This window comes from Camelus bactrianus, chromosome 19 (assembly GCF_048773025.1).
Source record: "Camelus bactrianus isolate YW-2024 breed Bactrian camel chromosome 19, ASM4877302v1, whole genome shotgun sequence".
In the NCBI taxonomy this organism is placed as follows: domain Eukaryota; kingdom Metazoa; phylum Chordata; class Mammalia; order Artiodactyla; family Camelidae; genus Camelus; species Camelus bactrianus.
This window is the reverse complement of record NC_133557.1, coordinates 31834441-31847598: the sequence shown is the minus strand read 5'-3', so window position 1 is coordinate 31847598 and position 13158 is coordinate 31834441. Positions and strand designations below refer to the sequence as shown.

Genomic DNA, 13158 nt, shown 5'->3' with positions numbered 1-13158 from the left:
AGCTCTGGGGTTGGGTGCAGCTGCAGCTGGGGAGAGGACCCTGGAGCAGGGCCGCGCAGAGCTGGGCATCGTCCCCCCTTCTAACACACGGGCGGTCCTCGCCCCTCCTCACCCAGTGCTTCAAGCCCCTGGTCCCAGCGCTTATCAGAGCAGCTGTCCCCACCTCTGGCCAGGCTCGGTGACCCTTAGGGTTTGACACTGACTGTCCAGGGTCTGATCGGGGCAAACCCTGGTCCAAAGGCCCTGGAGCAGTGCTGGCCGGGACTCCTGGTGTGTGCTTGGCTCAGGTCCCAGCCGCAGTAACACTGCTGGGTCACAGCCCCACCGAGCACTCTAGAGGGTGCAGTGAAGGTTCCCAGGCTGGGGCTGGCCCCCCACTGCTGGATTTGGGGACCCTCCTGAGGCCTCGTGCCAGCCCATGCCCAACCACGCCCAGAGCTCCGGGGAAGGCTCCTTGGAGAAAGACCTGTCTTCTCCCCTCTTTCTGGTCTCGTCTGTGGCTTATGCATTTTTAATCCATGGAGAGAACCTGCATAGGTGAACTGGTTTCATTTATTCATCCAGCAAACACTTAACGGCCAGCCCTGGGAGGCAGGCACACCCAGAGCCACAGGCTGGGCTATGCAGGGGGCCTTCCTGGGGCTCAGGGGTCCCCTTCCTTAGAGAAGGGCATGTATTCCTCTCCGGCCCCCTGGGCCCCCCCCCCCCGAGCCTCCCTCGGGTCAGACCTCCTGGAGGCTGCCTCTCCTCCGGGGAGCCCTCCTGAGACTTCTTCCCTTGTGTTTAGTGTCTCCACCCGAGCACTGTCCTTAGGGGAGAAGGGCAGGCAGTGAAGACATACCAGACCCAGGGCCGACTCCATGCTCCCTTCAGCTCTTCAAACCCTCTGTGCTCCCTGCAGCCTCCGAGCCTCCGCACCTCAGCCTCTCCTTTGCCTGCATGGAGACCGAGGCCCCAGGGGGTCTTCCCAGCAAGGCTGAAGCAGGAAGGGCCGCCAGCTTCTTTCCTGCAGGCCGACCCAGTGGGGTACTCCAGAGCTGTCTTGCCCAGGCTCTGTGGTCTGCTGCGTCCGACATGCGAAGAGCCGCCCCTCATCCCTCATGCTCTCCCTCACCCCCTCACCCTCACTCCCACCCCGGGCCCCGTGCTCCCAGCAGCCAGGCAGCAGACGACTCAGAGGCCCAGGGAGCAGGCCAGCTCTGCAGGCCCCAGTCCCCGCTGCCCCAACCTGTGAGCTTCATCTCGGGGACCTCCCACTGAGCTCTCACTGAGTGCCCTGGCTGCTGTAAGCTCAGGCCATGCTGCCCCAGCTGGCCACCATGATTGTCCCAGTCAGGCCAAGGGGGCTAATTCTGGAATTCTGTTGGCAACGCCGTTCCTCCTGGGAAGTGGATGAGAATACAGGAAAGCAGCCTGGCTCTTCAAGGAGAGAACTCAGGGAGACATTGCTTGCTGGGAACGAGGTGAACATAGAGAAAAGATGGATGAAAAGAAGCACCAGGTCTTTGAGTTCCTGGATGCAGCTGTATCTGAAGTCCACCCCCTAGACTTTATAGCCATGGGCAGCAATAAACACTCCTTTTCCTTAGGCTTTTTTGAGTTGGTTTTTGTCATTAGCAGTCAAACCACAGAAACTATATTCCTGATTCTCCTGTCCCCTCTCTCCTTCCTGCCACCTGGGCCCTGGGCCCAATTCAGCCTTGTCCCTAAAGACAGGGAAATCAGACTCGGTATTTATTCCAAATCAGTGGCCTTGGGGAACATTCTGATTACAACCGGGCCCTGATCTCTCAGGACGCACCGGGAGCTGCCTCAGAATGTCACTAGGGGGAAAAAAAGAAGACAAGGAACAAAAAAAGAAAAATCTGCATTCCCATATTCAAATGAGCTCCCGCAGAAAGAGAGAAAGCCAACAGCGGTTCCCCTAAAGAGGTGTCACAGCACTGGACTCGGAATCCTGACAAGTGCTTGGGCAAAAGTGCCTGGGCCGTGACCAGCAGGGCGATGGCCCTGCAGCTGGCCCCCAGCAGCTCCACTCCCTCATCATTCCTCGTTAGTAGCCACGTCCCCGCGCAGCAGGGTGGGGCTCCGTGGGAGCCAGTGCAGGGCATGTAGTCTGTTGAAGGAGAGAGGTTTTTCTAGCACAGTGAGGTGGCTGGAGGGAGAGCCTGCTGCCCTGTGATGGCCCTGAATGACCAGAACGGTGTCCTTCTGTGCTGAGGCTGTGACACCCAGCTCGGTTTCTCCAGCCCGGGGGTCCTGTGGCCCCAGACTTAAAAGAGGTGGGTGGGCTATGGCTGGGTCAGGCTTCAGATTCCAGGGCTGGGCCTGGGGGCCTGACGACTTCTCCTCCAGAAGGTCCAGTGGGCAATTGCCTCTCAACACTCCAATCCGACTACCCCATTGTCCCCCAAACTGCTCCTTCCACAGACTCCCTGGCCCATTTGTGTCAACGCCATCCTCCACATATTTGAGCCAAAATCCTGGAGTCAACCCTGACCCGTCTTTCTCTCACACACCTCTTGTGTCAGCTTCGAAAGACACTGGGAGTCCGGCCGGTCTCCCCTCCCCCACTGCCACCGCCATCCGCACCTGGAGCACTGCAGCCACCTCCCCACTTCTCTCTGCCTTCCCCTACCAGAGGCCGTCCTGCCCCGAAGCAGGCAGTCCTGCCACATTATCTCTCAAAACGCCCTGGGCTCCCTCTGAGCTCCTCACAAGGCTCGAGGCACCTTGCCCCTCCTCCACCCCAACCCTCCCCACCCTGAGCTGCAGCCACAGATGCATGGCCTGCTACCCATCGTTCTCGGCTCCCGCGGTCCCCTCTGCCAGACCACTGTTTCCTGCATCTCCACCCGCTGCATCCCGCCCCCTCCTGCAGGCCTCTGCTCCAATCCCCTTCTCAGCGGAGGCTCCCTGGCCATCCTTTCAGAATCAAAACCTGACTTGTGTCGACTTGGGTCTTCCAGGAAGCAGACGCCAAGTCAAGGTTCAAGGTCGAGAGGTTAAGTGGGGACACCTGTGAAAGATCAAGGGCGAGGGAACAGGCCAGGAGCCTTCAAACTGCTGCGCAGGTCTGATGCCCAGACAGGGAGAAGGGTAGGTGGGACTGAGGTGCTCCTCTGAGAAAGCCAGCCAGCCCCACAGGAGCCCCAGAAAGCATCACCCACAGAGGGGTCCCACACAGTGGCCAGGAGGGAGATGCTGGGGGAAGAGACTGCTCTCAGCTGGAAGGCGGCACTGCAGCTGGGGCTGACCATCTGCCCTCCTCCCAGCAGGGTCCTTCTGGAGGGCCCTCTGAAAGGCACACCTCTGTGCTGCACGCTCTGCTTCGTGCGGTGAGAGGGAGGCAGGCAGACAGCCCCTCGCTGTAGCTGGTCTCAGGGCCTCAGCACGTGCTCACCCCTCCTCCACTCTCCAGCCTACACCCCTCCTCAGCTGTCACCTCTGCAAGTTTGGGGAGCCTTCCTGGGGATGTGAACCACGTCCTCATTTCTGAGGCTCTGAGCCCCAGTGACTGTTCCTTCTCAGGCTGGGGTAGCTGTTCTGTCTATTCACAGTAAGAGTCACACAGCAGGCGCCACGGTGCCAGGAGGGCCCTGAATCCCACACTTGTCCCTGGCCACTTTGTGGACAGCAGCCCCAAACCCTCCTGCCGATGGGGGCCAATGAGCCCTAACAGAGTGGCGACTCCCCCTGTCCGCAGCTCTCTGGGCGCGAGGGCTCCCGTGCCCTGGCGCGGTCCACCCTCCGCCCGACTCCGTTTCTCTCCCCAGAACTCGTGACCGTCAGATGCACTGCATACTCCCCGCGCTGTGCTTGCCCCTCCACCAGGGCGACATAGCGCAGGGCTTGATGTTCAGAAGGAGCTCCGTAAAACCTTGTAGAATGGATGAATGAACGAGTCAGTCAGTCAGCGAGCTATCTCCTGTGAGAAGGAGGGGTTTGCAGGGGATCTGGTTTTGCGCATCCGGCTAGGGCTTATGTGAATGAGCTCTTTGCGCAATGGCCTCCATGTTGGACTGGACACTTTGAACCCCAGATACTGGCTGTTTGGACAAATGGAGAAACTCAGGCTTCAGGCCACTCTCTCGGGAGTGGGAGGGGTCTGAGTGAGCTGAGAATAGGGGCCTGTCCTTGTCCCCCAACCCTCAGCCAGACTTTCCCAGAGCCTTGGAGGGTTCCCTGCCATCCTGGGGCCCAAATGCCCACCCCTTGGGATGAGACCTCAGGATAAGATACCCTGCGGACAGCCTCTTGGGGACCTGATTCTTTTACCCCAATTGCCTTGGCTAAGTGGGGCCCGCTCCAGAGGATTCAAGGCTCCTGTCCAGCCCAGAGGATTCAAGGTCCTGAGAGTTGGTACATTTGCTGGTCTCAGGGGCCGAGACCTCAGGGCTGGGCCGGGAGTGTGGAGTGATCTCTGGCCTTGTGTGACCTTGGACAGGTGGCTTCTTAGCTCCGTGTAGCTGCTGGTCCTACCCACCTTGCAGGGCGTAGGGGATGCTAGTGAGGTCCTGCATGTAAGTGCTGATATGGGGCGCCCACCACCCACGGCCATGGTCAACCTCAGATCTCTGGGCAGCTGTGGCCGTCCCTCTCCTGATGGCCTCAGTTTGGAGAGGAAGCTCTCCAGACTCAGAGAGATTCAGGGACTCCCCCAAGTTGCACAGCTGGGTGCTCAGCACCTGGGTCTGCACTGAGTCCACCCCGGCTCCAGCTCCAGCTGCCGGGGGACAAGAGACCACCAGGGGAAGCTCAAGAACCCTGAGACCTACGAGGACAAGCGGGGCCCGGCCTGACTGAGACTTTAACTGGGCGCCCTCTGCACAGACTTCCCCTCAAATCAGCCCTTCACCCTGGACAGGAAGCAACACACAGCCCCCATCCCAAGACAGGGACACTGAGGCTGGGCAGGGGGCTCCTGGCCAGCGAGGAGAGAGCCAGAGGCCCCCTCTCAACCCCCACCCAACTCCAGAGGCCTGGGGCGGGGATGATGCAGAAGAAGCCCGACCTGGTGGGGTCCACTCAACAGGGAGCTGCTGGCTGAGCACAGGGATGGAAAATCCTTACCCAGCAGCAAAGCCCGGGAAGGCTTGGACGGTGGCAGCCACCTTGCTGCCCACTCCAGGAACTCTCCACCTCAGTTTGTCCAACCACCAGCCGGTGCCTGGTCCTGGTATAGTTCTACCCACCAGGCAAGTCGGGGTGCAGTAAGGGGGAGCTGGAGGAGCCTAAAAGAGGAGCAGGGCTTGCTGGTGGAGGGGAGACTGGTACTCAGAGAAGGCTTCTGGGAAGGTAGGCTGGAGCCCCACACCGCTCCTTCAGTGCAGGCTGAGAGAAGCCATGGAATCCTGCATCCACTGGGGCAGGGGTGAGGGTCTGGGGTCTCCTCCCTGCAATCAGCTGCAGGCGGGGGGGAAGAGGCAGCTCCGCACTGCCCACCCGCCAAAGTTTAAAGTACCTCTTGGGGCTGGGAGAGGGGTGGGTCCCAGCATGATCACGAATCTGCTGTAAGTATGGGAATGCCTGTGTGTGTCCCCGCGCCTGGGGTCCCTCAGCAGCCCCTCCCTGTCCAGCCTCGCTGCCCCACCCCCAAGGCGGACACATGCATTTCTCTCCTTTTTGAGGCTTCTGCAGATGTGTGCTGCTGGCAACAGAGTCGCAGCTTCCCTCTCCCTCGGGCACTGCTCCCTCGCTGTCTGCTGTCTGCTGTGTGTGTGTGTGTCTAACTGCCATTCGTGGGTCCCCAGTCTGACGCTGGGTGGCTGTTTCCCTGGTCTGTGGGTGTCTGTCTGCCCGTGGGCGTGTCTGTCTGTTTCGCTGTGTGTGTCGTCCTTGACCCAGTCTATTTGAGCGTGTGTGTCTGGGGGGAGGGGGCCCTCCTTCCCGACGCCTCTCCTCTCCCTTCCCCTCCGCAGGCGCTAACGCAGCACCACTGCCTTGGCTGCGCCCGGAGCGCAGTGACCTCAACTCTCCCTGCAGCAGTGACCACCCCACCGCACCGCCTGCTGGGAGGGACCCATGGCGGGGCTCCAAGCCAGTGGTCGCTCATCTCTAAACCTAGGAACATCTGAGTTCGGGGTGGACACGCTCCCTTCCGGGCTAGGTCCACTGGTTCCCCGTCTTTCCTTATGTAACTTCCACATCTGTCTGCGCCTTGCAGGTCACCCTGGACCCTGCGCTGGGCCCTGCCTATGGGGAGACTGAGACCCAGAGTCCCATGCATATGGGGGGTGGAGCAAACCCCTGGCCAGAGCACTGGCTATCGGAGACCCCCTCCCATCCTTTCCGCTTGGGAGGAGACCTGCTTGCCCGAAGCGTGCAACGAGGAGGGGGTCCAGCTGGGCAAGTTCCCCTGAGCTGGGTGCCCTACTCCAGGCCCCCGCAGGCGCCTGGGCTCCCGACGAGGGCCGGCCAGAGGTCACTGGGGCCGAGGGCACGGGGCAGGCGGAGCAGCCCAGAGACTGGCTCCTGTGTGCTGGCCGGCTGACCGCAGGCGAGGCCCCAGCTCTCGCGCCGCGGTGCACACTCGGGCTGGAGCTCCGGCGGCCCGGCGGGCACGCGGCGCTGTCCGTGGTGCTGCCGGCGCCGGGCGGGGCGGGGGCGGGGCGAGGGCGGCAGCCAATGGCGGGGGCGCTGCGCGGGGCGCGGGGGGCGGCGGGCTGGGCGCAGGGCGCACTCCGCTGCGCGCGGCACTCGGGGCGCACGGACGCTCCGGCAGCGGCTCTGGCTCCATCTCCGCTCTGGCTCCGCTCGCGCTGCAGTGGTCGTGCTGCTGACCCCATTCGGCTCAGATTCCGGACCGGGCTCCCTCAGCGCCGCCCGCCCCGGCCCCGGCCTCGGCGCCCGCGGACCATGAGCCGGGCACCCCCCGGGGAACCCGGCCCGGCCGAGAGCCCGCAAAGACCAGGCTCCCGGGCCGGGGCCCCTCCTGGCCGCCCGGCAGGCGGTCCGCGCCCTGCCCCGCGCCCCGGCGCCGCGTGAGCCGGAGGGGCTATGGAGCGCTCTCCGCCCGACGGGCCGCTGAACGCGTCGGGGGCACTGACGGGCGAGGCGGCGGCGGCGGGCGGGGCGCGCGGCTTCTCCGCCGCCTGGACCGCCGTGCTGGCGGCGCTCATGGCGCTGCTCATCGTGGCCACGGTGCTGGGCAATGCGCTGGTCATGCTCGCCTTTGTGGCCGACTCGAGCCTTCGCACACAGAACAACTTCTTTCTGCTCAACCTCGCCATCTCCGACTTCCTCGTGGGTAAATCCCCCAGCCCCCGCCTGAGCCCAGAGGCGCCCAGCAGGGTCGGGCCAGCGGGATTTGGAGCGCGGACCTAGGGTGCCGTTTCCTCGGGGACACGCTCCGCTAGGGGGCCCGGCCTGGGGAGGGGGAGTCCGGGACTTGTGGGGCGGTGGGCACAGGCGAAGTTCCTTGCCTCCCTGGCCGCGGGACTGGGACTGGGGAAGGATGTCCCGGGGGAAGGGGCGCCAGAGGGCGGGCTGGCGCTCGGCAAGGCGCAAGGCGCTGCGGCCGCGGTGCAGCGCTGGCTCCTGCGCCGAAGCCAAACAAAGGCTGCATTGGACTCAGGACATGGGGAGAGCTCTGGGGGGAGTTTGGGGGAGATTCGGGGTAGGCGACATGGAAGAGGGATTTTTAGAGCCGTGTTGGGGGAGGAGGCTATAGGGAAGGCGAGGGGGTGGGGAGATGCTCTGAGGAGCGCGCTCTCACGTGTCCGTGCGCTGCTGCCGGCTGGGGGGCGGGGCGCAAGGAGGGGGCCGGAGCGCCAGACACCTGTTGGGGCTGTGAGGTGCGTCTGCCAGACGCTCAGAGCGGGGCTGGGCGGTGGGAGCCGCCCGCGTGGCGGCGGCCAAGTGCCCTCTGAGTCCGGAGAAAGGCTTTCTCGGTTTCTGAGCTGATGAGGGAGAGCCGTCCAAAAGCCAGAACAAGAGCTGAGGTCCGGTGGCGCCAGAGGAGAGGGAGGAAATTCACCTTTCTTGCTTTGCGCCACCGGGAGGGGCTGGACGGAAGCCCGGGAATGACTGAATCAAGGCTCTGGGTCTTATCCTGGCCAGTGACCCTCATGCCTAGGTCTTCCTCCTGCCCCTGAGTCCAGGGGACACCAGTGAGGCTGGGGGCTGGGCAGGGGGTGAAGGCCAAGTGCAGGGCAGAGACTGTGCCCAGGTATGAGGTGGAGGGAGGATTGCTGGGCCCAGAAAGGGGCCCACGGTGTGACCCCAAGTCCTGCCTGTTTCTGCTGTGGCGGGTCTGACCCCAGACCCCTGTCCAGCCATGGCCCACCAAGGCCCTCCTCTTCCCAGGGGCCTTCTGCATCCCACTGTACGTGCCCTACGTGCTGACTGGCCGCTGGCCCTTTGGCCGGGGCCTCTGTAAGCTGTGGCTGGTGGTGGACTACCTGCTCTGCACCTCGTCCGTCTTCAACATTGTCCTCATCAGCTATGACCGCTTCCTGTCGGTCACCCGAGCCGTGAGTCTGGGCTGTGGGGGCCCGCACTCAGCCCTCAGGGACGGGCGGTCAGCAGTGGCCAGGGGAAGCCCTGGGCAGGGTGTGCAGCCACTGCCAAGGTGTGGGTGGTGCTGGGTGGCCTTGGTCCTCACTGGCCTCACACCTGACACACCTGGCACTCTATGGCCAGCTGCCCGCTCAGGAGCCATTTGCCGCTAGTAGGGCTGGTCCTGGTTCAGGCAGAGGTCACAATGTGGACCTGAAGGAAAGGGGTCACTTCAGCTTCCACTCTGGAGCAGGTCCCGAGTCCCTGGAGCTGAGGGAGGATCTGAGGGTGGTACCTCCCCGCCGGTGTGTGCCCCAGGAAGACAGGTTCCATAAGCTTTCCTGGATGTGGGTGGCCACCAAGAGTCAGGGACCCTGGACTGCCTGGACTTCCCATGTCAGTGCCATTCGGGCATGTGGCCAGCAGCACTGAGCAGAGGTCACTCCTGTGCCTTCTCATGTTCCCTCTGACAGCTTTATCGAGTACCCCAGGGCCCTCTACTGGGGCCCACACGGGTCCCAGTCTAGAGACGCACTGGGTCAGAATGCAAAGAGCGTGGGTTTGGGGTCAGCTCTGCCCCTTGAGCCAATTCACCTGTGATCTGTCCCTCCCTGCCCGAGCCTTCAAGAACGTGGAGATAATGGTGGAGCAGCTGTGAGGATTAAATGAGATGATATCAGCAGGTGCAGAGCCCAGAGCCGGGCACACGGCAGTTGCTCAGTAGACGGGGACAATAACATGACCCTGGGGGAGTGCACACTGGGGGGGACATGGTAAACAGGCTGCCTGGCACAAGGTTAGGATTTGGGTTGATCTGGGGGAGGTTCCAAGGCTCCAGGAGTGTGACACACACTGCCTGGGATTCACAGGAGGATAGAGGTTAAGGGAGAAGCGTTTGCTGTGAAGGAAGGCTGAGCACAGAAGCTAGAGGCTGCTGGGAGCGCCCAGGCCGACGTTCCTGCTGCAGCTGGGGGCAGCGGCTGGCCTGGGCTCTGTCCTTTCCCCTCCTGACCCAGTGTGTCCCACTGCAGGTCTCCTACCGGGCGCAGCAGGGTGACACGCGGCGGGCAGTGTGGAAGATGGTGCTGGTGTGGGTGCTGGCCTTCCTGCTGTATGGCCCGGCCATCCTCAGCTGGGAGTACCTGTCGGGGGGCAGCTCCATCCCCGAGGGTCACTGCTACGCTGAGTTCTTCTACAACTGGTACTTTCTCATCACGGCCTCCACCCTTGAGTTCTTCACACCCTTCCTGAGTGTCACCTTCTTCAACCTGAGCATCTACCTGAACATCCAGAGGCGCACGCGTGTCCGGCTGGATGGGGCGTGCGAGGCGGCGGGCTCGGAGCCCATGCCCGAGGCCCAGCCCTCTCCGCTGCCCGCCGCCTCCGGCTGCTGGGGCTGCTGGCAGAAGGGGTGCGGGGAAGCCGTGCCGCTGCATCAGCATGGGGCTGGGGTCAGTGAGGTGGCCCCAGGCACTGAGGCTGGGGAGGTGGCCCTCGGGGGTGGCAGCGGTGGGGGTGCCGTGGCCTCACCCACCTCCAGCTCCGGCAGCTCCTCGAGGGGCACCGAGCGGCCCCGCTCGCTCAAGAGGGGCTCTAAGCCATCTGTGTCCTCAACATCTCTGGAGAAGCGCATGAAGATGATGTCCCAGAGCATCACCCAGCGCTTCCGGCTCTCGCGGGACAAGAAGGTGGCCAAGTCACTGGCAGTCATCGTGAGCATCTTTGGGCTCTGCTGGGCCCCGTACACTCTCCTGATGATCATCCGGGCCGCCTGCCACGGCCACTGCATCCCTGACTACTGGTACGAGACGTCCTTCTGGCTGCTGTGGGCCAACTCAGCCGTCAACCCTGTCCTCTACCCGCTGTGCCACCACAGCTTCCGCCGAGCCTTCACCAAGCTGCTCTGCCCCCAGAAGCTCAAGCTCCAGCCCCACAGCTCCCTGGAGCACTGCTGGAAGTGAGCTGGCCCCCTCTGGCTCCGCCCCCACCACCAGGCCCCGGGTTCCCAGGCAGCTGGGCCATGCCCCGCTCCACCTGGCCACCCCCCAGGTGTGAGCCACGCCTTGTCTTTGGCCCACCCTGAATGCCATGGCAGCCTCTCAGACCATCTGCCGGCAGCTGAGGCAGCTTGGTGGCCTCGCTGGAAGAGCCCTTGCTGCCTGAACGGGAACGTGGCCACCCAAACCCCGCTCCACCCCAGGGGGGACAACCCAGAGGTCCCAGCCACTCTGACTGTCCCCCACAGACGGCGCGATGACCAGTGATGTCCCCCTTCACACAGTTACTGCTCAGCGTTCTTCCCAAAGCAAGCACTGGTGTGTGCTCCAGGCCTCCTGAGCCGGCGCTCTGCCCCTGCACCAGCACACACCTGCGCACCTTCCTGGTGCCAGACAAGCCCCGGCCACTCCTTCGCTGCGGCCTGTCCCCTGCTTAAATCTGGGCCCGGATCCTTCATCCCTCTCCGCTCCCACTTTCGCTGCTCCCAAAGTGCCAGGTGCCCCCCAGGAACCGCAAGGCAGTTCTCTGCTTCTCCATTTTGGGTGTTTCAAGAAGACGGAGAAGAAAACACGTCCGTGAACTTGCTGTTCCTTGGATGTTTAATCAAGAGAGACAAAATTGCTGAGGAGCTCGGGGCTGGATTGGCAGGTGTGGGCTCCCACGCCCTCCTCCTCTGTGCTGCCGCTTCCGGCTGAGCTGTGCCAGCTGCTTCTGCCCACCCCGCCCCCAGCTTGGGGTGTGTTGGGCCCTGACTGGCAGCTCTGAGCATGGCCAGAGCTCCGGACGCCTGCTTGTCCAGAGGCCACCCCTCCCACTCCATCTACTCAACCAGAGTTTGCTGGGGTTGGGGGTCCTGAGGCTCGCAGGGGCCATCAGAGGAGGCCGGGGCCAGGGCCCAGCAGAGGGGCCACCTTGCCACCCCCCGCACCTGCTTGGCGCTCTGCATGCCCTGCTCCCCGTGCACCTGTGGCGCTGCCCCTGCGGACCCCGAGGCCCACAGTAAAGTGTATTTTCTTACTGGTGCTGATCCCTGACGACTTTGTGGGGGGGTGGGCCGAGCTCCCCAGGGAGGCGCATGAGGGCACTCAGACCTGCGCCTCCTCTGGCCTCAGTGTTTTTTCCCAAGTCGGGGACTGCGGTCGGGGAGAGGCCAGCCCAGTGGTTGTACCAGGGTTTAATCCTAACAAGGGATGTGCGCCCCAGCGGTGCCCCACCTGCTGGACCGCCCCTGTGCCCTCCGTCCTGGAGGGTGGCATGGCGCTGGGTGGGGGCTCATTCGGTCTTGAAAATACAAGCCACAGCCCCCACTTGCTGCAGCCTGTCCCCTCCCCCGCATGGATCTCACCTTTCTTGGCCATGATCTTTGCCTGGGGAGCTTCCAAGGGCTGGGGGGCTGGAGCCAATCGTGAGGGGTGGAGGGGAGGGGAGGCCAAGGGAGCAGAGGTGTCTCTGGTAAAGGAGCTTTGTGGGCAAAGGCCTGGAGGCAGGACTGAGGGTGATGGACCGGAACCAGGAGAAGGACCTGATGGGGGTGAGTGCAGTGGGCACCACGGAGAAGGCCAACACTAACCTTCACCCCAGGTGCCCAGAGTCCCTGGAGAAGGGGCAAGCCCAGCCTCACTTAGGGGCTATACAAACTTGGGTGGGTCAGATGCTACCTCCTCCAGGAAGCCTCCCCTCCTTTCTAGCCACGAGAGCCCTCTCTCCCCTCACCTCATGCACACAGCCTCTGCTTCTCCCCCACCGTGCTAGCCCAGCTTCCGCAGTCCTTCTGACCACGGTAGAGAGAGGCTCTCACCGGCCTGGTGGTCCTCTCTCACAGCCAGGCACCCGGGGCCCCGTCTCCGGCACTCAGATGCACATCGGCTCTGACTGTCACCACTGCAGCATGGAGAAGCTGTCCACAGCGACATCTAAAACTGACAAACCTTCGTCTTCCAGACATCTTCTCACCCCACAGCTGTGCCAGCACCTTGTTCTCCCAAGCGCTCAGAAGACTTCCTCCAGAATCCTAAATTGGCACCCCTTCCCTCGGCTCCCCGACCGACCACAAGGGACCCCTCTGGTCCAGGCAGGACCACCTTCTTGGGCCCCCTCCTTTGGAGCCAGCAGGAGGGGTGAGCCTAGGTCCCCTTGCATGGGCAGAGAGGCTGGAGCAGGGGCAGCCTGGGAAGGTGGTGGCAGGGGCAGCGGACCCCGCCTGTGGCCCGGAGCTCGGGGAAGCCCTCACAGCCCTGGAGGCCCCATGGGGTGGCTGGCAGGCTGCCACTGGCCTCCCCTCTGGCCCCCGGGTGGGTGGGCCTCGGTCCGCAGCGCGGGGCTGCCTGAGGAAGGACAAAGAACCCATTCTCTGCAGCGGTGGGCACCTCTCAGCTGCCTGCACAGCCAGAGTCCTCACTGCCCCTCCACCCGGCCCTGCTAAATGGCCACAAATTGGAGGATAAAAGTGCAGGCTTTCAAGCAATTTTGCCTTCAATCTCTGGAAACTGCTGCTCCCCCAGCTCCCGCGCAGGGATGGAGGAGGAGGGAAGAAAGACACGGAGTCTACTGGGCCTGCGTCCTGCAGCAAACAAACACGCCAAGGGGGTCCTTTCTCCTTGGACCCGACCTGCTGGGCCGAGAGACAAAGCTGAGCCCCGGGCTGCGCAGCCACCTCCACAG

At 63.3% G+C, this 13158-nt stretch overlaps 1 protein-coding gene across 1 annotated transcript; it reads left to right on the top strand.

The window, feature by feature from the left end:
• The first annotated feature begins 6715 nt into the window (after positions 1–6715).
• HRH3 (histamine receptor H3) lies at positions 6716–11514 on the top strand. The gene is made up of 3 exons (XM_010954358.3): positions 6716–7249; positions 8308–8474; positions 9531–11514. Exons 1-3 carry the CDS (start codon positions 7000–7002, stop codon positions 10458–10460), a joined length of 1347 nt encoding a protein of 448 aa, XP_010952660.3. The 5' UTR covers positions 6716–6999; the 3' UTR covers positions 10461–11514.
• The last annotated feature ends 1644 nt before the right edge of the window (positions 11515–13158 follow it).